General features: G+C 41.7%; 1 protein-coding gene and 1 long non-coding RNA gene across 7 annotated transcripts; one reads left to right on the top strand and one right to left on the bottom strand.

The window, feature by feature from the left end:
• On the bottom strand, positions 1–23,103 carry LOC127118095 (uncharacterized). Of its 3 annotated transcripts, none has more exons than XM_051048239.1 (3): positions 22,881–23,103; positions 19,310–19,375; positions 1–7,635 (listed from the first exon to the last, which is right to left on the bottom strand). In XM_051048239.1, exon 3 carries the CDS (start codon positions 5,831–5,833, stop codon positions 4,331–4,333), a length of 1,503 nt encoding a protein of 500 aa, XP_050904196.1. In that variant the 5' UTR covers positions 5,834–7,635; positions 19,310–19,375; positions 22,881–23,103; the 3' UTR covers positions 1–4,330. The 3 variants fall into 3 exon arrangements, 2 of the variants coding, with proteins under 2 accessions (XP_050904196.1, XP_050904197.1); XM_051048240.1 differs by lacking the exon at positions 1–7,635 and adding an exon at positions 14,080–17,135; XR_007802096.1 differs by lacking the exons at positions 1–7,635; positions 19,310–19,375 and adding an exon at positions 21,589–22,194.
• Positions 22,429–24,941, top strand: LOC127118097 (uncharacterized). Of its 4 annotated transcripts, none has more exons than XR_007802098.1 (4): positions 22,429–22,885; positions 23,582–23,692; positions 23,974–24,158; positions 24,235–24,941. It is a non-coding gene; the product is annotated as an uncharacterized LOC127118097 (long non-coding RNA). The 4 variants fall into 4 exon arrangements; XR_007802099.1 differs by having other exon boundaries at positions 23,582–23,708; XR_007802100.1 differs by adding an exon at positions 23,103–23,390 and having other exon boundaries at positions 23,582–24,158.
• The last annotated feature ends 77 nt before the right edge of the window (positions 24,942–25,018 follow it).

Below are 25,018 nucleotides of genomic sequence, written 5' to 3'. Positions count from 1 at the left end.
TATTGGCCTCTAGGGCTTACACCAACATAGCCTTCATGTTTTTATATGCAATGTTTATCAAAAAATTCGGACGTTTTTGCAAACAAAATAGTAAAATAAAAACAAGAGAGCAATTTATCTGAATAACGACTTTTATTGATTGAAAATGGGCCTGAAAAGGCAAATACATCAGGAAGCAATTCCCAGGAAGAGGTAATTGCGCACAAAAAGAAAATAAACTATCCTAATGGCAATGTGAACACGGCATCCACTATTTCCCAATTCTGTTATGACTCACAGATCATCCGTTTTTCCCAAATTCCTTGCTTTCTGAGAAGAATGACTGGACCGATCACATCTTTCGAGATGGTAGACACTGAAGCGTGATGAAGTACAGATAACTCAGACTGTAGTCTTCGCTTTACTCCCTCTTTTGCCTTGATCGCCCTTTCGGGTTTTCAATCCACCGGGATACCCCTTTTTGCCTAAGCCGCCCTTGCGGGTTTTCAACTTACCGGGTGTACGATCTTTTCATTTTTTATCCCTAACTTTTGCCCGAACCTCTTTTTTTTTGTTTGGTTCGCCGGGATGCCCTTTTTTGCCTGGACTCTTTTTTCTTTTCGTCCAGCGGGTCAATTTATGCGAAGTATTTTTTGACTACATCTGAGTTAATAGGGGACGGAAAATCTTCACCATCCATAGTTGTAAGTATCAAGGCTCCACCATAGAAAACCTTTTTAACAACATATGGACCTTCATAATTAGGAGTCCATTTGCCCCTGTTATCTGTACCGGGAGGAAGGATCCTCTTCAAAACTAAATCACCAGTCTGATAGCTTCGAGGATGCACTTTCTGATCAAAGGCTCTCTTCATCCTTCTCTGATACAACTGCCCATGGCACACAGCTGCTAACTGTCTCTCTTCGATAAGGCTCAACTCATTAAACCTTGTTCGAATCCACTCAGCTTCGTCGAGCTTGACGTCCAACAAGACCCTCAGAGAAGGAATCTCCACTTCAACAGGTAGGACCGCTTCCATACCATACACAAGGGAGTAAGGGGTTGCCCCGGTCGACGTACGTACTGAGGTACGGTACCCATGCAAAGCGAAAGGCAGCATCTCATGCCAATCCTTGTACGTCACGACCATCTTCTGCACAATCTTCTTAATGTTCTTGTTTGCCGCCTCTACAGCACCATTCATCTTCGGTCTGTAAGGAGAAGAATTATGATGTTCATTCTTGAAATCTCTACAAAGCTCTTTCATCATCTTGTTATTGAGATTCGAACCATTATCAGTAATGATTCTCTCAGGAACCCCATAACGACAGATGATTTCCTTCTTGATGAACCGGGCAACCACTTGCTTGGTAACATTGGCATAGGAAACTGCTTCCACCCACTTGGTGAAGTAGTCAATCGCAACCAGGATGAAGCGATGTCCATTAGAAGCAGTAGGCTCAATCTTCCCAATCATGTCAATGCCCCACATCGCGAACGGCCAAGGCGAATTCATGACATTCAGAGGGCTTGGTGGCACATGCACCTTATCAGCATAGATTTGACATTTATGGCACTTCCGAGCGTACTTGAAACAATCGGATTCCATAGTCATCTAGTAATAATCGGCTCTCAACAACTTCTTCGACATTGCATGACCACCAGCATGGGTACCAAAAGATCCTTCATGCACTTCTTGCATCAACATGTCTGCTTCGTGTCTATCCACGCATCTGAGCAGAACCATGTCAAAGTTCCTCTTGTACAGCACATCATCCTGATTCAAATAAAAGCTTCCAGCTAGCCTTCTCAGGGTTTTCTTGTCATTCTTTGACGCTCCTTCAGGATACTCCTGGCTCTTGAGGAAATTCTTGATATCATAGGACCACGGTTTCTCATCCACAACAGACTCGGCTGCAAACACATATGCAGGCCTCTCGAGTCGATTCACAGCAACGTGTGGCACATGATTCCACCAATGAACTTTGATCATAGAAGACAAAGTAGCCAAGGCATCATCCTTCTGATTTTCATCTCGGGGGACATGATACAACTTCACCTTCTTGAAGAACGTCAGTATTCTTCTGGTGTAATCTCTGTAAGGAATCAAATGCGGCTGATGAGTATTCCAATCTCCATTGACCTGGTTAATCACTAGAGCGGAATCTCCATATATGTCCAGAGTTTTGATCCTCAGATCAATGGCTTCTTCAATCCCCATGATGCAAGCTTCATACTCAGCCTCGTTGTTGGTTACGTCAAAAGTCAGCCTGGCAGAAAAATGTATATGAGCCCCTTTAGGATTAATAAGAACTGCCCCAACACCGTTGCCATTCACATTCACAGCCCCATCAAACATCAATGTCCACTTGTCATCAGGATCCGGTCCTTCCTCGACAAGAGGCTCTTCACAATCTTTCATCTTCAGATACATGATATCTTCATTAGGGAATTCAAACATCATCGGCTGATAATCATCAATCGATTGCTCGACAAGGTAGTCTAACAGAATACTACCTTTGATGGCCTTCTGCGACGTGTACTGGATATCATACTCAGTTAAAATTATCTGCCAACGGGCAACACGTCCGGTGAGAGCCGGCTTCTCAAAGATGTACTTTACTGGATCCATCTTAGAAATCAATAAGGTAGTATGGTTCAGCATATACTGCCTCAGTCGGCGAGCAGCCCAGGCCAAAGCACATCAAGTTTTCTCGAGCTGCGAATATCTTATTTCACAATCGGTAAACTTTTTGCTAAGGTAGTATATGGCATGCTCTTTTTGACCAGACTCGTCATGCTGTCCCAATACACACCCCATCGAGTTCTCAGTCACTGACAAGTACATTATCAGAGGCCTCCCAGGCATTGGAGGTATAAGGATTAGAGGTTTCTGTAAATACTCTTTTATCTTATCAAAAGCTTTTTGACAGTCATCATTCCACCTGATTGCTTGATTCTTCCTTAGCAATTTGAATATCGGTTCACACGTGGCAGTTAGGTGAGATACAAACTGTGCAATGTAGTTTAATCTCCCTAAAAACCCACGAACCTGCTTTTCAGTTTTTGGTTCAGGCATCTCTTGAATAGCTTTGACTTTTGCTGGATCAACCTCAATCCCTTTCTCACTAACAATGAAACCCAACAGCTTCCCAGATCTCACCCCAAACGTACACTTGTTTGGATTCAGCCTCAGTTTGAATTTTCTCAACCTTTCAAACAACTTCTGCAGATTTACCAGATGCTCCTCTTCTGTCTGCGACTTCGCAATCATATCATCCACGTACACTTCAATCTCTTTGTGCATCATGTCATGAAACAGAGTCGTCATAGCCCTCTGATAGGTAGCACCGGCGTTCTTCAGCCCAAATGGCATCACCTTATAACAGAACGTGCCCCAAGGTGTAATGAATGTCGTCTTTTCCATGTCCTCTGGCGCCATCTTAATCTGATTATAGCCAGAGAAACCGTCCATGAAAGAGAAAACCGAGGATTGAGCAGTATTATCAACCAATACATCAATGTGAGGTAATGGGAAGTCGTCTTTCGGACTCGCTCTGTTTAAATCCCGGTAATCGACACACATCCTGACTTTGCCATCCTTCTTCGGCACGGGAACAATGTTGGCCACCCAGGGGGGATAGGTAGTAACTGACAAAAAACCCGCATCCAACTGCTTCTGAACCTCTTCCTTGATCTTGACAGCCATATCAGGACTAGTTCTGCGAAGCTTCTGCTTGACTGAAGGACAATCTTCTCTGAGAGGTAGTCTATGCACCACAATATCTGTATCCAACCCATACATATCTTGATACTTCCAGGCGAATATCTCCATATATTCTCTCAGCATCTCAATCAGCCCTCTCTTGACATCTTCCTTCAAAGCAGCCCCGATCTTGATCTCTCTTCTGGCGTCCTCAGTACCCAGGTTAATAATTTCCCTCCTGATGAGGTTGGATGACCCTTTCCTCCTGCTTCAATAATCTGACCAGTTCTTTGGGGAGTTCACAGTCTTTCTCACTCTCCTCTTCAGCTTGGTAGATGCGATTATTGAAATCATACTGAGCCATAACAGAACTGTTTATAGTGGAGTCCGTAGGATCACTTCTGCATGTTTAATGCTTTATTTTAGAAAAGAGTTCAAGAAAGTCACAAAAACAAAAAAACATTGCCATTTTTATTGTTTTTTTAAAAAGAATGAAAACAAGAACAGAAAGACAGGGATCACAAAATTGTTTGCAAAACGTCCTTTATTAATGATATCATTGTAAAACATGATGAGGCCCTACAATGAACCACTACGCCTTGGGCAGAACGTAGGGTTTTGTGCAAAATGAAAAACAAAAGAAAATTACTCTGTTTGAAGAGTAACTCGGACCACTTCTTCAGCCGCCCAGTTGTTAATTGTCTCCCCTGGTGCACACGGGCGAACCCAGTTGTTCAGATCACAATCACTGTCTCCGTCTTCACTACTGGCTGCAAAGACGTCACCATGATTCATCAGCCCGACGCTGGTAAAGGAACTCGGCCCTTTCTGCTCGCCCTGCTCTTCCTGTAGAGGTTGATAACCAATACCGAATTTGTCTTCTTTGACATGCAGATCCACCATCTTGCCCCAGCCTTCTGCCTTGCCTGAGTTGACAACCTCCATAGCCTGCTTGTAGGATGCAATTGAGGCACTTGGCTTCTTCTGCTTAGCAAAATCCACCCTCTCAAGAGCAACGGTCTCGAATGCCTGACACAGAGTTTCATGGATCTCTCCATCCACCTCCACGTACTTGAAAGAGGATAAATGACTCACCAGAATGTCCTCCTCGCCGCACATAGTCACAATCTGACCATTCCATACATACTTCAGCTTCTGATGGAGAGTTGACGAAACTGCCCCAGCCCCATGTATCCAGGGACGCCCCAATAAACAACTATATGCTGGATGGATGTCCATCACATAGAAGATAATATCAAACACCTCCGGGCCAATCTTCACTGGCAACGTGACTTCACCAAAAACAGACCATTTGAATCCATCAAAAGCTCGAACAATGAGATCGCTCGGAGTGAGGACAAACCCTTCAACATCTATCTTACTCAGAATCTTCTTGGGCAACACGTTCAACGAGGATCCCGTATCCACCAGCACATGAGACAACACTGCACCCTTACACTCCATGGTGATATGCAGGGCCTTGTTATGGTTGCGACCTTCAGGTGTCAGATCCAAATCTGTAAACCCCAAACCATGCCTCGTGCTCACATTGGCAATCACACCCCCCAACTGGTTGACAGAGATTTCCTGAGGCACGTAAGCCAGATTCAACATTTTCAGCAAGGCATTACGGTGTGCCTCAGAGCACAATAGCAATGAGAGTATAGAAATTTTGGACGGAGTTTGATTCAGCTGATCTACAATCTTGTAGTCACTCTTCTTAATAATCTTCATAAACTCCTCCACATCTTTCTCAAACGAACCCTCAGGCGCCTTCTTCGGCACGGGTTCCTCTTCAACCACAACTTGCTTACCCTTCGCTTTGGCGAGAGCCTCAGCATTGTTGTCTCTCAAAGGTTGTGGTGCGAACAGACGACCGCTTCTTGTGAAACCTCCGGGTCCTCCTACATTGTCCACAACCGGACCAACAGTCACAGGAGCTTTACTCGGCAAACCAATAGTCACTGGAGACTGATTAACTGGTTGGATCTGACTTCTACCAGAAGCAACAATAGTAGTGGGAGCACTAACAGTTACTGGAGCAGAAATGGTAACAGGAGTACCAACGGTTACAGGTGCACTGACAGTTCTCTGGCCACGTCCAGAACCTTCAGACGGTTTGAAATAAATGGTGACAATTGACACCATCCCATGTTCTTTCACAGCCCTAGCACACTGCAAACAACCCTCGTCAATCAGACTCTGGATACCGTTCTTCAACTACATACAACCATTCTTAGAATCTTCACAGTCTGAACAGCCCTTCTCACAGCCCGGGTACACTCCCCCATTCAACAGACGCTCTTTCACAACAAACAGCGACGTCTGGACCTCACCAACATCAACTACCAAGTCTTCGGCTTCCCCATCTTCCACATTGTTCACCCTATGCGCACCATGCTGAGGCATAGGATTTTTCACAACATTAGGCACAGGAGCAAAATTGACTGTTTTGGCGTCAATTAAGTCCTGGACCTTATGATGAAAAGCCCGACAATTCTCTATATGATGCCCCGGTGCACCGGAATGGAAGTCACAACGAACGTTGGCATCATACCCAGCAGGTATCTTCGTCAACGGAGCCATTGTACGCAACTCAACAAACCCCAACCTGAGCAGCTCGGGCAGCAACTCAGCGTATGTCATAGGTAACGGGTCGAAACGACGATCTGACATCCTCTGTCTCGGCTGAAACGGACGTTGTTGTTGTTGTTGTGGTGGTGGTGGTGCTCTTTGTTGTTGCTGTTGTCGCGGTTGAGGTGCTGGGATGGTTACAGCAGCAACCTGGCGATACTGACCTCTGTTTGTATTTCTCCGACTGTGCATGGAATTAGTCTTACCCTCCCTCCTACGGGGTGCCCCAGCAAATGGCTTCTTTGAAGACGAAGAACCAACATCCTGAATCTTTCCAGCTTTAATAAGGCTTTCTGTCCTCTCCCCACAGATCACTACATCAGAGAAACTACCGAATGGGCAACTCCCCATCCGGTCCATAAACACACCTTGTAAGGTCCCGATGAACATATCGGTAAACTCCCTCTCCAGCATAGGGGGTTGCACCCTTGCAGCTAATTCCCGCCATCTCTGGGCGTACTCTTTGAAACTTTCTCCTGATTTTTGACATAAGCTCTGTAACTAAGTCCGGCTTGGAGCCATGTCCATATTGTGTTTGTATTGCCTCAAAAAGGCTTCACCCAGATCTCTCCAACTTCTGATGGATTCTCTTTTCAGCTTCATGTACCAATCCAAGGAAGCTCCAGACAAGCTATCCTGGAAAAAATACATCCACATCTTTTCATCGTCGGTATAAGCAGAGATCTTCCTGTAGTAAGCCTGCACATGGGTGCGAGGACAAGAGGTACCGCTGTATTTGTCAAAGGAAGGCGCTTTGAACTTATAAGGAATTCTCAATCCTTCCACCAACCCCATATTCGTAACATCAAACCCCAAAGAGTTCTGACACTCCATGGCTCTGATCTTCTCAGCTAGGGCATCAACCTTTCTGTCCCTCTCTTCAACCCTTACAACTTCGTCATCCTCACTGAGCAAGGTGAACATATCCTCCTGCCTGTCAACCAGCGGAGCAGGATGGCGAATCGGAGCACGAGTCATTCTAGCATTAACAGTCTCTACAGCAAGAGGTTGTCCATTGATTCTGATTCCCCTTAACTCATCACCCACGGCGTAGTCATTGACGGGGGCAGCAGCAACAACATTATCATTAATAGGGGCACCCACTGGTGAAGCACGACTGGCAGGTGGGATCACAGCTTCTTGTCTCTGGGCTAAGGCACGTAGCTCCTCTTGCCCTTGAACGACCCCTTGCATCATGGTCATGAATTGGGCCATGTTAGCTCTCATCTCAGCCAACTCAGCTTGCACTTGGTCCATGTTCCTCTGTTGATTCAACCGGGTTGCGTAGCGGTGCGGACGTTGATCATCAATCCTGCCTAAAACAGGAACCAGAGTGAGAAGTCTCGTTTAAGAACACCTGTAATGCAAAATGATATGTGTATGATGCTTATGATGTGTATGATGCACATGGTATGTTCATTTCTCAGGCATTCAAGAGCCTAATTCATCTTTCAAGAAATGGCAACCTGCAATAAACAACAAAATAGCAACCTACACTGGATAATGAGCACAAGGTGAAACATCAACAATCTCATCTATAGACATGAGCAACAAGGATCATACAACAAAGGTTCAAATGATCAGAGTATAACAATTGTTAATACCTTAGGATTGGCATTAATTTTAGTAAAACAAATAATGTAATCACCTCTGTTGTTTTAATATGTTGGGTTGAAGAAATTCAACATCTGGACCAACATGTCATGTACGATGTCACGACATCAGGTCTGTGACATCGCACTAGTGTAGAAAACTGAATTAATTAATTCAGTATATATTCTGGGATCAGCAAGGATATCTGGTGAATATCCTAACTCCCATGTGGAGGTCTTGAAGACTCAATCAAAATATATATAGGCTCTAAATGTGGAGATATATATGGAGAGAGTTTAGGAACTTGAAGACCTTGTTTGTAGTAGAATTTTTCTGCTGAAGTTGTAACAGCAAAGAACAAGTCTGCTACGACTTCTGAAGGCCCAAATCCAGTTGGGTGATTAGGTTATAAATAGTTGATTGTAATCTAGTCTTTGTAAGCCTCTTAGAATGAATTTTTAGGGGTGTGTGTAAGGTAAACCTCCCAATCTGTGGGAAGGTTACCATGTGTATCTCAGTGGTAAATCCTGAGAGTTGTTGTAACTCGAAGCCTGTAGGCAAGAGTGATTTTGTTCTTGAATGAAGCTGTGAAGCAAGTTCAAGGTGTGGTAACATTACATTGTATTTGTAGTGATAGGAATGGAAACTGGAGGTTTCTATCTAGGAGTTCCTAGGTATAGATTGCATTGGGTAGGGATTAAGTGATGAGTTGTAAACGGGTGAGTTTAACTCTGAATTGATACTCCTAATAGTGGATCTTCTTCCTGGCTTGGTAGCCCCCAGATGTAGGTCATGTTGAACTGAACTGGGTTAACAATTTCCTGTGTTTGTTTACCTACTGCATGTTATAATCCTGTCTGCCACAACTCAGGTGGTATTCAGTCTGCGTATCAAGTTAATAACAAACCTGATACATAGCCTTCTGTTGGAATGTCAATCAGAATGTTTTGACATTCATCAACAACAGCACATACTGTATAATAAGTTGATGATTTCAGTTCAGTATGTAGTGAAGTCTGGTTTTCAAAAGCATAACAGACCTGGCCAAAAGATCATTGTGAAACTGTCAAACTAGATGTCTTGACAGTTCTTCCAGTTAGCTGATACTGAAGTAGAGACTGGTTGGTCTGTTACAGTACAACAAATTTAGCACAGTCTGTTTTCAGGAACTAAACAGACTTAGCATATGGTTCTGGACTTGGATGTCAAACGGAATGTTGTGACATTCTTTCCTGACAGCATATGCTGAATTGTTTGATGGTTAGTTTTTCTGTTTCAGGATTTTTCTCAGGCTATTCTTCAGGAATCCACCAGCTGATCTAAAATCCAGGAAACTAACAACTAAGCTACAATTAATGAACCTAGCAAATAATCTATTTGTTAGCTCCTTAATAAGTGGAGATTAGTTTAACTTGTTACAACCTTTAATTTAGGAAATACAAGTACACGATCAATAAACTGGAACAATGTAACAGATGATGTCCAAAACAGGATTGAGACATCGTGCTGATAACTGTGTAGGAAACAACAGAAGTGAATGCTATGGTGCACATAACTAGGTGTTCCTCCATTCTAGGATGACATAGAAGGAGAGGTCGTGACAATGTGAAAGGGTGCACATTAGTACAAAGTGTAATAACTGTCTTGCTGTATTAGGTACAATGTTAGATCAGATGTCATGACTTGAAGTAGAACATCTGAATACTGACTACACCAGAATTTCAATTGGTATCAGAGCAGGCATCCTATTCTGCTTCTGGATGAGATCCATGGGTGATACTTTCTGGTATCCTGCAAGTAGTTATGTTGGAACCTGTGGAAGGTTCTGTAACTTCCCTGAATGGTCCCTTGAAGTAGGTGGATGGACTGTTCATGACAGGAATGGAGTGTACCTGTCTCTGGAGGTTGGCAATTGGCCTTTGTGTGGGACAATTGTGCCAGTACTGAATCACATTCAAACTTGGTATGGTCTTGGAGACAAATCTGGTGAAGTGTGTGTTCATAGGTTGAGTTGTATTATGATTTCCGCTGCATAATACCTGGCAAAACTCAAACTCTGATGTAGTTTCCCCTCGTGTGGATGAAAGGCTGTTGCATTCAAGATTTCATCATAACCTATGAAGATGTCAAAGCTACTTGAGTCCCCTCAAGTCCACTCATCATGATGTTCTCACGTCAGGATGGTAAGAATCACCTGACCACTGATTCTTTTACACTCTTGGGTAGTGTATATGAAGACCTTAAAGTCTTTCAAGGAGGGTTATTCCAAGGAGGTGGAACTAATGTTCTATGTGATGTTAGAACATGGTGTTCAACAAGTATGCAGCTACTGGTTGAAGAGCAGATGTTTTTAGGTATCAAACAAAGGGATACTTCTGTTTGGAACCTACTCCTGACCTGGAAGAGGAGACATCTGTGTGTGCTAAGGTGACAAGGGAAGGGTCAACTGTATGTGTGCTCAAGAAGGTCCCCTTTAGAAGTCTGATCTCTAGAAGTTGAGCTGGTTGAGATGTGGCATTGTGCAATCTCCTGCTACTTGGCATATTCCTGTAGATTGAGCAGGGTTGGATAGGTGTTCCCTGAAGTACTATGTTGTGTTGGAAGACAAGTCCCCTGGATGTTAGCAGTCAATAATGGGGTAACCTGATTGCTGTATCATTTAAGAGGATTGGAACCATGAATCATACTATTCAAACACCACGTGCAGAAGTGGCAGTTCTGTCAAGGAGTAAGAATATGAAGATTCAGAGGTTGGTTGAAGTAGTATGCCCTGGCAATGCATAACTACTATTGACTGGTATTGTGTGTCTCACTAGTACTTATGGTCAGCTGGAGTCTGATTGGAGGAGTTAGTTGCCACTGGTAGGGATAGTGTATGTCATGTTGAGGCATGTGGGTACAATGCATGGATGTTGGTGTGGAGTATCCATGATTGTTAATTTGAGGGGGAGTTTTGGTTAACCTCCTCACATTGGGTCAGCCTAGGGTCTGGTTGACTGTTGACCTGTGTCACATGGGTTCTGGTGGTTGTGCGACACATTTGCAAGGAAGAATTCATCTCTCTCATTCCTAAGGGTGAATTTAATCTGGGAAGACTTTCAAAATTGTCGAGGTGCTTGCAAGCAAAAGATGTTGACACAAGAAGAGTACTTTCAAAGTATTCTTATGGTGGAAGTATCTGAAAGGATAATTGGGAAAGGATTTAAGATCAATGTCTACTTGTGCCAAGTACAAGTGTTTAATTGATTATCCTTGGAGCTCAAGATAATTGATGTTCTTAAAGATGTTGGAACATCACTTCTTCAAGACCCTGTGCAGAATCACAGGAAGAATAGTTCATTGGCTTATGATCTATCTCTTTGGTGGCAGCAAAAGCATATGATCTCTGAAAAGGTTTCCTGGCAAGAAACATGTTCAGCCTTGGTATGTTCAAGAAGAAGAAGACATCATAGTCTTGATGGTGGTTACTTGGATCAGTTTATTTTTGATCTAGGTAAGGAAGTGCATTAGCTTATGCACACTGTGGAGTCAAGAACAAGTGGCAGCAGTCTTGACATCATGGAAACAGCCTTGCCTTAGGATGTGGAATCCTTGGTAGAGCTGAAGGGTGAGTTTCTACTGGTCCTTCTGAAGACTCATACATCAGAGTGTCTGATGTCTTTGGAGAAGAAGCAGGGATTCATCAAGGTGTGAGCTTGGATGACTTAACTGCAAACCTGCAGGATGAAGGTTGTTTACTCAAACTTGGTTCCACAATCAAGTCTATGAGAACATTGAACTCTTGTTCTGTGAAGGGAGGAAGTTCTTTCAAGTGGCAGAAGAAGGAGCTGAATTCAACAGCTAGATGTCAAAACACAATGTTGTGACATTTGGTTCAACATCAGACTCTTAGTTGGTGAAGTGGCACATCAACTTGAGATAGAAAGGTCTACAGGGTTGTAGATTGGATACTTCAAAAAGCTTGAAGTTCTAGTCTCACTTGAAAGGTCAGAATATCTTTAGGAGAAGTCTGATAAACTTGGGGAGGTCAAAAAGCAGCAGTTGACATGTTCATATGAGGATTCATGAAGGAGGTAATCAACCAGTGGCAATTGGTTTACCTCAGAAGTGAGTTCGAAGAATCAAGATAATCAACATATGGCAGCTGATTACTCTTGAGGAAAGTCTGAGACAAATTACTCTTGAGTAGAAAAGTAGTAAGTTGAAGACTAAAGGAGGTGCTTTCTATTCATCCCTTGGAGCTTGTGGTAGGAGTTCTGAGCTATCTATGGAAGATTATCTCTTATAATGGGATGAAAATGTATATGTCCCAATGAATGTCTGGGTTCTTCTTGATCAACCCGAAGACTCAGTGGTATCTGAAGACTATCAGATGGTGTGCCTTGTCCTGGTGTGAAGGATGTCCCAACTGATGTTAGAACATCCAGTGAAGTGGTCTTATGTTCTGGTTAGAAGAGAGATTGACACAGAATGTGAATGTGTTCAGCTAAGAGGGTTGAACAGAGGGTGTGCTCTTGAAGACATGAAGATGCGTCTTGTGTTTTCCATTCATCAAGTGGTCTGGATTCTCTATGAATCAGGAAGTATGTGAAGGTCCAACTTTGGGATGTTGGATATGCCCATGTGTGATCTCCAATCTTCAAGAGGAGAGTGGGGTGTTCATGACAGGGGGAGTTCTGGCCTTGAAGCTGCAAGTAATCATCAAGCTTGTGGTCTATGTGTACTCAGATAACCAGGTATGGCACCTTGTCAGTTATCAGGATGCTGTGTCAAGGCTGAGTGAGCTGAAGAATGTCTGACCGAATGTCATGACATTGCCCTGGACAATGCTGCTAATTCCTTCTAAAACTTAAAGTCAGTAGGAATTATGAAGGTGATGTGTCAAATTCTGGTAAATCAGAATAAGCCAGATGGCTACAGCTGTGTGGTACAGGGGGAGTAACCATCTGCTGAAGTGTGGGAATTTGACTGTATCAGTGCCAAATGTCAAGTCTCTACTGGAGATATGACAGGAACCTTGGAAAATGTTGAATACTAGCAGAATGCAGGAAAAAGCCGCGTGAAATGTTAAGACATCGCGTGCAACGTGTCTGACTGCATATATGGAATAGTCTCCATGCACTGGAACGACAGTTTTGGAAAAGAAACAGTCAAGAGCTATAAAAGGTATTCAAAGATAATCTGAGATTTTGTTGGTGATTCTCTGACTGTTTCTCAGCAAAAATAAATGCATCTTGACCAAGCATTTGTTTCTACCGGAAATTCCTAGGCACGGGCTGGACTATTTAAAGGATGCAATAGCCCTCTTCCTCTCACAAGAAAAACACTCCATTCTCAGAATCATGGGGTATGTTAAGATTTGGGCAAGCTGCGCCTGGATCTGGTTTGGTGAAGGGTTCCTTTACAAATGTTTAGCTAAAAAGGGGGAGAGAAATATAGTCCTGAGGTTGAGAATGTACCAGAAGCAAGCCAACTGTGGGTGTGGTAGCAAACAGAAGTTGGTGTCAGGCACAAAATCCACCAACTGGGTTTACCACTTGTGTCTTGTGATCTGAGTTAAGAAGACAGTTGTGCCTTGTGATCTGAGTTACATTGTCTATGTACTCAGCATTACATACTCTTCAGGAAGCTCACCTGTTAAGGAGAAGGGTTCTGGTACAACTGAGTCTTGTTCCTCTACCTCCTCATGTACACCAACATAGGTGTTTGTGGTGGTGGAGAGAATGACAAAGGCTTATTTGTTTTAGCTAAAATTTGCCAAAGGGGGAGATTGTTAATACCTTAGGATTGGCATTAATTTTAGTAAAACAAATAATGTAATCACCTCTGTTGTTTTAATATGTTGGGTTGAAGAAATTCAACATCTGGACCAACATGTCATGTACGATGTCACGACATCAGGTCTGTGACATCGCACTAGTGTAGAAAACTGAATTAATTAATTCAGTATATATTCTGGGATCAACAAGGATATCTGGTGAATATCCTAACTCCCATGTGGAGGTCTTGAAGACTCAATCAAAATATATATAGGCTCTAAATGTGGAGATATATATGGAGAGAGTTTAGGAACTTGAAGACCTTGTTTGTAGTAGAATTTTTCTGCTGAAGTTGTAACAGCAAAGAACAAGTTTGCTACGACTTCTGAAGGCCCAAATCCAGTTGGGTGATTAGGTTATAAATAGTTGATTGTAATCTAGTCTTTGTAAGCCTCTTAGAATGAATTTTTAGGGGTGTGTGTAAGGTAAACCTCCCAATCTGTGGGAAGGTTACCATGTGTATCTCAGTGGTAAATCCTGAGAGTTGTTGTAACTCGAAGCCTGTAGGCAAGAGTGATTTTGTTCTTGAATGAAGCTGTGAAGCAAGTTCAAGGTGTGGTAACATTACATTGTATTTGTAGTGATAGGAATGGAAACTGGAGGTTTCTATCTAGGAGTTCCTAGGTATAGATTGCATTGGGTAGGGATTAAGTGATGAGTTGTAAACGGGTGAGTTTAACTCTGAATTGATACTCCTAATAGTGGATCTTCTTCCTGGCTTGGTAGCCCCCAGATGTAGGTCATGTTGGACTGAACTGGGTTAACAATTTCCTGTGTTTGTTTACCTACTGCATGTTATAATCCTGTCTGCCACAACTCAGGTGGTATTCAGTCTGCGTATCAAGTTAATAACAAACCTGATACATAGCCTTCTGTTGGAATGTCAATCAGAATGTTTTGACATTCATCAACAACAGCACATACTGTATAATAAGTTGATGATTTCAGTTCAGTATGTAGTGAAGTCTGGTTTTCAAAAGCATAACAGACCTGGCCAAAAGATCATTGTGAAACTGTCAAACTAGATGTCTTGACAGTTCTTCCAGTTAGCTGATACTGAAGTAGAGACTGGTTGGTCTGTTACAGTACAGCAAATTTAGCACAGTCTGTTTTCAGGAACTAAACAGACTTAGCATATGGTTCTGGACTTGGATGTCAAACGGAATGTTGTGACATTCTTTCCTGACAGCATATGCTGAATTGTTTGATGGTTAGTTTTTCTGTTTCAGGATTTTTCTCAGGCTATTCTTCAGGAATCCACCAGCTGATCTAAAATCCAGGAAACTAACAACTAAGCTACAATTAATGAACCTAGCAAATAATCTATTTGTTAGCTCCTTAATAAGTGGAGATTAGTTTAACTTGTTACAACCTTTAATTTAGGAAATACAAGTACACGATCAATAAACTGGAACAATGTAACAGATGATGTCCAAAACAGGATTGAGACATCGTGCTGATAACTGTGTAGGAAACAACAGAAGTGAATGCTATGGTGCACATAACTAGGTGTTCCTCCATTCTAGGATGACATAGAAGGAGAGGTCGTGACAATGTGAAAGGGTGCACATTAGTACAGAGTGTAATAACTGTCTTGTTGTATTAGGTACAATGTTAGATCAGATGTCATGACTTGAAGTAGAACATCTGAATACTGACTACACCAGAATTTCAACAATGAATCCCATCCGACAATCCTGGAGGTGATTCTCAACATAAACAACAGATACAATCTAAGAAAGATGTCCTCCAGGAATGAGAGTCTTCAGGTACTGGCACTGGTCTATCAACAGGTCACATTCTGAACATTCTGGCAGAGGGGTGATCTTCTCCTTCAGTTGTCTCCTGAGCTCCACAACTTCTCCTCCAAGCTGGCTCTCTGATGCATGTCTCAAGTCTACCTCCTTCTTCAATTGGATGTCTTTGTCTCTAAGTTGCTTTTCCAGGTCTCTTATCTTCTTCTGATAATTAGCCTCAGCTTTCTACAACCTCAAGCACTCACGGTGTTCTTTATTCAACAAGGTCTCCATCTCCTCATAGGACCTCTTCTTGCTCTTCAATCTGCTAGCATCTTCACCCTGCATGCCTTTGAGTTGATGAGCCAAGTTCAACTTATCAGCTTTGGCTTTGTAAAGCTCCATCTGGGTATCTTGTTCCTTCTCTTTCAACCGACGATTCTCCATCAAGGCTTGCTTGTACTGCTCAGCAGGCACATTTTCAGCAAGGATCAAAGGTGGTTGCTCTTGCAATGGCTCCATCCTATCATAGGGCAGCAACAAAGTCTCAACTCTACTCTTGACCCAATCAATGTAACCAGGCATAGCAATAGCAAACTTCTTCCCTAACACAGCTCCATCCTTGACACCAATAGTCTTCCAAGCTCTTCCCACTTGCTCCAATCTAACAGGGTCACTCCGCTTCTCAAAATACACACTTTCAGCTATCTCAGCATCTAGTGGTCTTCCATTCATCACAAACCCCAATTGGCGAAGAGAAAGAACCGGGTTGTAATTGATGCAACCCTTATTCCCTATGAGTGGCACATTACAAAACTCTCCACAACTCATGATGACATTACGCACATCCATCCGGTAAGATTGCCACCTGATATCATAGGAGGTAAGAGACATAATCCTCTGAGTCCACTTATGAGTGCTCTGAGCATCCACAAAAGGTCCACTGGTTGGCAGAAGAGACAAGAACCATCTGAGTAATAAAGGGAGACAATATTTGATGGCTCCACCCTTACCATGCCTGCTGTGTACAGCATAGTAAGTGTCAGCTAACAAAGTAGGAACTGGGTTTCCTCCAAGGAAAATAGTGACAGCAGCAAAGTCCACAAAGTTAGGCATACTTGGGAACAACACAACTCCATAGATCATGATAGCCAACTGAGCGTTGAAAGCTCCCCAATTTCCCTTCTTTGCTTCCTCCTTAGCCATCCTCACCAGGTACTTCAAAGGCAACCCCACCACATCACCACTTGACTTCCAATTGTCGCTCACTTCTTTAATACTCAAATGAAGAGCTCTGGCAACAACCCTGAAATCCACCTCCTTTGGAACATCCAGGAAAGGTACCTGGTATTTAATCGGGACATTCATCAGGATAGAATACTCTTCAAGAGTGGGAGCTAACTGATAGTCCTGAAAGGTGAAACAACGGAGCTCGGGGTCATAGAACTGTAGAAGAGTTTGCAACGGTACTGGATCTACCACCATCTTCAACAGTGTCAACAAATCCCCATACTGATCAACAAACTCCTTCTGATTACCGCAGGTCACAAAGTTGCTCAACTCTATCAAAGATGTCAATGGCACACGGTGAAAACTGTAGGTGCAAGTCTTCCTCTTCATCTCTGGAACGGCTGCCATCTCTCACAGTGAATAGACTCCTGAATGAACCTGAGAAATGATATGCATGAGGAGCTTAGCTTTTCTTTCTTTTCTTTTCTTTCTTTTTTTATTGCATTATTTTTTTGAAAATAAACATGCTATGATGCACATGATGCAAACACGACTGGTTGGCTGTGTATCACGGAGCACAGGTTCAAAGCTTCGGCTTGAATTTGGAACCACAAAGTCATCTGAGACCCAAAGTCATCTGGAACCCATATATCTCTGAACCAAGTCACCAACAGGAGCCAAGAGTCACCAACTGATCAATAGTCACCAACTGATCAATAGTCACCAACTGATCAATAATCACCAACTGTACCTGTAATGATTCATTCCCTCCCCACTCACGGGTGTCATCTAGGTCAGGGTAAGGTCAAGAGAAACGCAGGATAAACAACCCTTTCATAGAATATCATCATGTACACACCAGATGTATGTACCGATAATACCCCATCAGGATCTGAATTGCTCGTGATATCATCTTCCGCTAAGTGGCACAATACCACCCGCTTCCCAAGAATCACTCTATTCCTAGGTATCCTAGAGTTCACTCATGGCCTGGGTATTGGGCCTTTTACCTCTTGTAACTCCCACCCCAACAGAGAGACAAACACATAGCCAACACAGATGAAAATATGATGCATGCAAACATAAATGCAAACATACAAAAATAAATGCAATAAATAAAACAGTAAAGCAACCAAACCCTATCCTAGAGAGCGCTGGGAGTGACTCGCTTAGGGAAGATGGACCAGCAAGAGGTCAACTTCTTGGGATGTCCCCAGCAGAGTCGCCAGCTGTCGCATTACGCGAAAAACCGGCGGGAAAACGAAACAACAGAGCCGCCACCGTGCGTTATTTATCCCAAAAGAGGGAAAGGAAACGCTCGAAGTAAACCTGGAAAAGACATGGTCTCACGACCAGAGAAGATGGGATCGGGAGTCGGTTATGCGAAGGGAAGGTATTAGCACCCCTACGCATCCGTCGTACTCGACGGGATCCACGCACAAAAGAATAGAAGAAAGTTTGCTAAAACTGCTCACAAACTGCACACGGCTGGAAGCAAACACAGAAAGATAAAAGAAACGGGACTCGGCAGGATATCCCATCCTGGGCCTACGTAGTCTTTCAAGCACAAACATCAGAGTCGACGTAGTTCGGGACAGGGGAAACGTGCTCGCTAGGATGTCGCATCCTATGCATACGTATCTTCTCTAACTAGAGAAGAATCAGAGCACTCGGAGCTCGGCTAACACACGCCAAACAAAGACACTAAACAGAGACGCTGAGACGTCAAACGAGACACACAACTGGAAACGGAATGCCAATCAATGGGCTTATATCCAACTCCAGACACACAAAGCAAACAGGAAACCAACTGCCAATCGCTGGACTTATGTCAGACTCCAAACACACACACACACAGGAAACCGAATGCCAATCGCTGGACTTATATCAGGCTCCTACCAGAAAGGGAGAACAAACTCACACAAAAAGAAAAAGGGTGCCCGGAGAGATCAGCTCAATATCCTAACCAGAGACAAGGGAGATAACAGACTACTAGGGAGACTACGACTCGAGCCTAGAAGTTGTCATGCATACGATCCCTATGTTGAGGTCTCTATCCTAACTTTCACAGGAAGCAAGCTATCCTAAACAACACAATCAAGCAACTACAAGCACAATAAAGCAATCACACACACTATATGCAAACAATTGGGCTCATACAAGGCTAGGCTGCAGAAACAAGCCAACTGGAATGGGTGTTTTTTAGATCTTAACCCTAACATTGAGAGTTAGGGTGAAGCATATGAAATGGGAGATAAGGATTATGCCTCATAGCTCTTATCCCTGGCCTGGGAGAGCTTGAATCAAATAGAAAGTGTGGGAGTTCAGAATGTAGGAACTCTTCTCCACATGACTGACACAACAAGATCTTGGGTTCTTCTTCACAATGCATCAACACATGGTGTGTGAGCAAAGTGAATGACACAACTGAATAGCAGGGGATGGATTGCACATCTCTTGTATCTGCCAATGCCTCTTAACTTAGGAGGTCTTTCAATGTACAGGGCACAACATTAAACAAACACAAGCATTGCCTCTTAAGGAGGGCTTCAGACAGGTGCCTACCAATAACAGTAGGTCTTCCAGACTACATGAGGATCAAGAAATTATACCTCAGTGGTATGCAACCATAAGCAATGCCAAGCAAAGTTCAAATGAACTTAAAGCAACTTAAGTACCTGTGAAAACAACTAAACCAATCAGTTCAACTGTACAGACAAACAGACAACAGTCAATATCACACAAACAGACAAGTCCAATCAGGCAACAATGAGCAAGGCATAAGGCAAACACAAATGAATTGTCCTCAAAGCCTACAAAACACACAAAGGTTAGCACATGACAATAATTGACCAAGCTTAAATGAAGGAGTCACTCCAATCATGGAAATGCACATTTGAACCTGAAATTCACAAACCAAATGGTAAGTCCAAACCACTAGGTCAAAGCCTAGGGTCAAAAGAGGATCAAAATCCAAAACAGAACCTCAAACTCAACATGAATCATGTTTAATCATTCAAGAACAAGTCCTAAAAAGGACCAAATCAAAATCAATAAGCAAGTTCATGTAGCAAGCAAGTGAAGTTAATGACCAATTCAAGGCATCCAAATGATCAACATGAATGAAAATTCTCAATCAAAACAGAAATGATTCAAATAATTCTGGAAAAATTCATGAGCAATCAAGACATCCACAACATCCATCACACAAAAAATCAGAAACATTGAAGATCATTTGGCATGGAAATCACATTGCACAAGTAGGAGCACCAAATGTGTGACACAAATTGTCACACCATGTTAACACAAGCATAAAACAGAAATGGAGCATGGGAAAAATGTCAAACCAAAACCAAAATGTCCATCAATGTGTCTAGAATTAGCATGCAAAATTTCAAGTCCATTGGATAAGAAACAAGCATTTCACAATAAGATAAGCAAGGCAAGGTCACAAATGGATACATGATCACATAACCTAGCACCAAATAAAATCCAGCCATGCACAATTTTGGAAATCATGATCATAAAAAACTAGACAGAATAAGGAGCATTTTGCAAAAAATTGGGATTAATTTGGATGATTTTTCAATTTGTTATGATTTTATGAAGTTTGGAAAAAATTTGAACTTCAAAACATGTACATAGCATAAAAAATAGAGGGAAACATGTGAAAATGGATAAACATTTGAATGAAAAGCACCAGCCAAGGATTGAACTCGGTGGATTTTTGAATGAAGCGTGCCAGGCCAAATGAAACGCACTCTTTCATTAATACAGGTGGCCAGTCAGCGCTGATGTGGTCTTGGTCAAACAATGTGAACCTATCGTTTTGCCTCATGGATGCGTATGTGGACCAATGATGATAAATCCCTAGTACAACATGGCAAACAAACCAGAAACCGTTGCTTAACTGGAAAACTGTGGCTAAAGGATGATCTTCATCTTCTTCCTCATGAAGAAGATGAACAGTACATGAAGTTCATGCATTTTCTAGAAAAAAAATTCCAGAAATTCAAAGTAATCACATCAACATGTAGCACGTTCAATGGAGATAATGGATCAAGTATTGGCTAAGCATGAATCAACACAAACAAATAGAATCGAGCAAAAGAAAATTCATACATGAAACTTGAATCAACCCTAACTCAGTCAATAGTGCATCAAATCACACGATTCTTTCACCAGAATTACCAGGGGAACAAGATATACAATAACATCACAATGAATTTCAAAATTAAGAGGTTCGAATCATGACCTCTTGAAGAACAGCAAGCTGGAATCGTGTGCTACAAGGCTCAGCAATGGTCCAAAGCTCTTCTACAATGATTGTTGAGATGATTGATGGAGAGATTGAAGCTCAAACAAGCACGAATCCAGTAGAATTTGAAATTTCTATTAATGCTTCAAGCTTCATGTATGGTCAAGTATGGCACGAATTGCTCCAAATCCACGTCCAATCTTGCTCAGAAATACTTCATGATCATGATTCCACCAAGAGAAATGGCCTTTGTGTGAGAAAATTGAAAGTTCTTGGTGAGAGAAAATTTTGATCAATTTCAAGATCTAGATCTGAAATCTGTTGTTAATGCCAAATACAGTTGTGATTATCATTATATATGTCTTGCTAATGATACTGAAAACAAGTTTAAGCCAAAGCTAAGTAGGATTAACAAGTTGCAAGGTGTATGAGAAAATTGGATTTTCACCTCATGCATGAGGTGCATGCGTGAACAGTGCCCAAAGCTGGCCCAAATCCTCTTAAAAATAGCCCATGCACACTCTGGAATTGGTATTTTATGCATATGATCAACCAAATTGATTTTAATAATTTTCCTTCAAAAAACTTCATGAATGAGCATATGATCATGTAAGTGAAATTCATGCCATGTAATGGATGTTTTGGAAACTACATGTTATGAGGAACAAAATGCAAAAAGAACCACCAAAATTGGAGCCTTGGTTCAAAAGATATGGCCATTTGAATCTTTAAGCACACTTTGCCATGATTGAATCATATCTCCTCAACCACACATCATAAATCCATGATCTTGGACTTTTTGGAAATGGGAGAGAAATATCTTCAACTTTAATGTTGGACAAAATTTCATTTGAAGCTTTTTTGATGATGTAAAATTGAGTTGAAGTTGGTCCAAAACCTTTCCATTTTTGGAAATTTCAAATTATGGGTCACTTTCTATTTTGGGAAATTTTTGACTTGACTTCAAAATCTTCAAGGTGAGTGCTTGGAATGTCAAATGAGACTTGTTTGAACATGAATGAAGTATCTCTAATCACTTCCCACCTCCAAATCCACAGTTGACTTTGCAGTTGACTTCTATGGGCCTCAGATGACTGGGACATGTACTGTGGACTCTGAGCTTCTAGCCTTTGGTCAAGTTGCTTCAGAATGATCCTTGAGTCATGTGAGCTCATTGGAACCATCATAGGGCTTTCATCTCATGGAAAATGCTCTTGCTCTCTTGCACAGTTGAATCTCCTGACCAGCCTTGACTGATGAGATTTAATGGACTATGTAATATGAATGCAATATTGATGACCTAAAAATGAAATGAATATACAAATGGGAGGTGCAAATTTGAGGTGCTACACTAACGATCATTATAGCAGCGTGTGGATTTTCTTGGGAACATGTTTCAACATTATCTCACAATAACATTAAATTATTTTTAATTAATATTTTAAAAAAAAAAGAAGTGGAATCGGTCAATCCTTTTGGTAACAGCAATAAAACTGATATAATTCTTTCTTGCCTCAAACCTATCTCTCTTCGTCTACCTTTCAAACCTTAGCAACTCTCACCTGTTCATCAAAGCGAAAACCTATCCTCAACCCCAAATCCGAACTAGCCCAAAATCTCCCAAACAAAAACAAATCCCAAACCCCAATCAAAGAAAATCTCAACCGATGAACCAAGAACGATTGATATAAATAAGCTTTAGGCAAGTGATTTCAACATTAGATCCATCATCATCTCCATAAACACGACATGTTTTCTCACAGACCAAATCAAATGTAACAAAACAAACTTCGACAATCATCTAGCATACATGAAATCAATGAACAGATGGAGCCTCAACACTTTTTAAACTTAAAATAAAAGGTATAAGATCTCGCCGGAATTCTGCAACTCCGACAAGATTATGGCGGACAACATTTTTTTACCTCAAGTAAGTGCTCCTTTGGTCCGTTTGTTCTTCCTCAGCTCTTTTACCCGTTCTCCTTTTTTTCTACTACTTCTGTTCTTCCTTTTTTCTACTACTTCTGTTCTTCCTTCTGTCCGGTCGCTTTTCTTGACGGAAATATACCAATGGGTTAAACTCGCCTTGTACAGATTTCTGATGTGAACTCTGCCAAGGTTCTTTTAATAATGAGTTTTTTTGGTAGGGTTGTGAGGAAAAATCCGCAGAGTGACGATAAGATCCCCTTTCAATGATTGGGACCGACTTATTTATAGAGAGATTGACTAGGTTTTTGCACCAGATCCGGATTGTGTGCTGGCAGGGTGCATAAAATCAATTCCGTTGGGTGAGATCCTCCTGAGATCGTGTGGGGACCGATTTGTTTGGGGGTAGAATTATGGAAATTATGGAGAATTTGTCTGTAGTGAAATCCTTTAACAATGCATGGTCTTTTGTTTGAGTTTCTCGTTGAGTTATTACTGCTGTAAGACAGGTAAATGTTGTGGTAGAAATTCAATTTTTATCGTTGTAAAATTTAACTTTAACTGAGGCATGACTTTAATCTTTGATTCAAAACACTTCTTCATGGTATTCCTCTGGTTTTTTAGCTGATGTGAGGACTTAAAAGAACTGTTTGATTTAGACTGTGGTGATTCTAATAATTTCCATGTTTTCTGTTTGTAGCTGCACAAGATGGTAAGCGGATCATGGAGGCCCATGATAAATACATGAGGAAAATCCCAGCCTTGTAAGGATATGCCCTGCCAGTATGTATCAACTCTGTTTTCCTTTAAGGTAGCATGGATACCAGGTAGACTCTTTGGATTTGTAGCTTTTGAACATAGTGCTTCCTTATACGTCCTTGTTCTAACAGTTTCAATTAGATTCTTTCTCGGGTTGTCTATGTGGTTCTGTTCCCTGTTACCCTGTCATGGACCTTGAGTTTTGAATGTAACTTGGATAGTATGTTTCTTCTTGTAATGTTATTGATTCTCATGGCTACTTTGAGTTTCAATCTTGGTATTTTTTCATGGTCTGTCATGTGTTGTTTCCTGATCAAAAATAATGATTTACAGGTTGTACTGTAGGTTGATAGATGCATACTATAATTCGGTTTGTGAACATATGTTGGAAATGCTTTGTTTCTTAGTTCACGTCTTCATGGTGTGGGATTGTAAGTTATGGATAATGTGAGTTTGCTTATGACGGTGCATTTGGCAGCATGTTTCTCACGGCTTTTCCTATGCCTTTGTTCCGAAATGTATTATGCTCTTCTTTGTCTCACTACATCTGTTATTGGCTTGCTGTTGTATTAATGCGAGCTCTGCGTTTTGCAGGTTACAGTCTTGGTTGTCTTGCTGATATGATGCAGTAGTGGTTTGTGCAGTTTCTAGATCGATTATTTGGTCAAGGTTGGCTGGTTTGGTAACGGGTTTCTTTTTGTCATGGTTCAGCATCTGTCATGGTTTTGTAACAGGTTCTAGTGTAACAGGTTATTGAAATATACTCCGGCAACATTTCGGTTTGAAGCATTATGTTATTTGAACTGATCCCATCTTTAATTGATGACTCGTAATGCAATGGTCTTGCCGCTGTAACTTATTCTTGGCGCCTCAAAAAGCTGTTAGAATCTCTGCTACCGTCCAGATGCTTATCCTGTTTATCGATATCAACATTATGGAACTGAATAATCTGTCTTGGAGTTGTTAACCATCGTGCCATCAAAGGACAATCATGTTGCAAAGGTCTGCAACATGGCCTGCTGTGGGAGGAATACTCTGAGTTGCATCCGCAACCGGCTTTTGGGTGTTACAACATGTTGTTGCTGTTTTGTCATTCTGCAGTTTATGGCATTTGTTTTCAAATTGTATTGCTTAGTCTATTTTTCATGTAAAGTTGTTATCTTAAGTAGGTAAAATGAATAACGGTTTGGGTTGCTTGTTTGTAATTGAAATCCTATCCTACTTAAAACAAACAGTTTGGATTTGAGCCCTTGTAAAAACTACCTATGTTATGAAAAATGATTGACATTTGGGTTTGAACAGCTTATGAACTAATCATGAAAGGTGCTTGGTTTGTGGCTTTGTTAGGAATAGTGGCTGTTTATGGCATGATACTATG

Source organism: Lathyrus oleraceus, chromosome 2, assembly GCF_024323335.1.
Source record: "Lathyrus oleraceus cultivar Zhongwan6 chromosome 2, CAAS_Psat_ZW6_1.0, whole genome shotgun sequence".
NCBI classification, from domain to species: Eukaryota; Viridiplantae; Streptophyta; class Magnoliopsida; order Fabales; family Fabaceae; genus Lathyrus; species Lathyrus oleraceus.
The sequence above is the reverse complement of the archived record's forward strand: the minus strand, read 5'-3'. Positions and strand labels throughout refer to the sequence as shown.

Excerpts from the sequence above, each read along its gene's own strand:
- LOC127118095 (XM_051048239.1), bottom strand. The coding sequence starts at position 5,833 with ATGGTGTCAATTGTCACCATTTATTTCAAACCGTCTGAAGGTTCTGGA.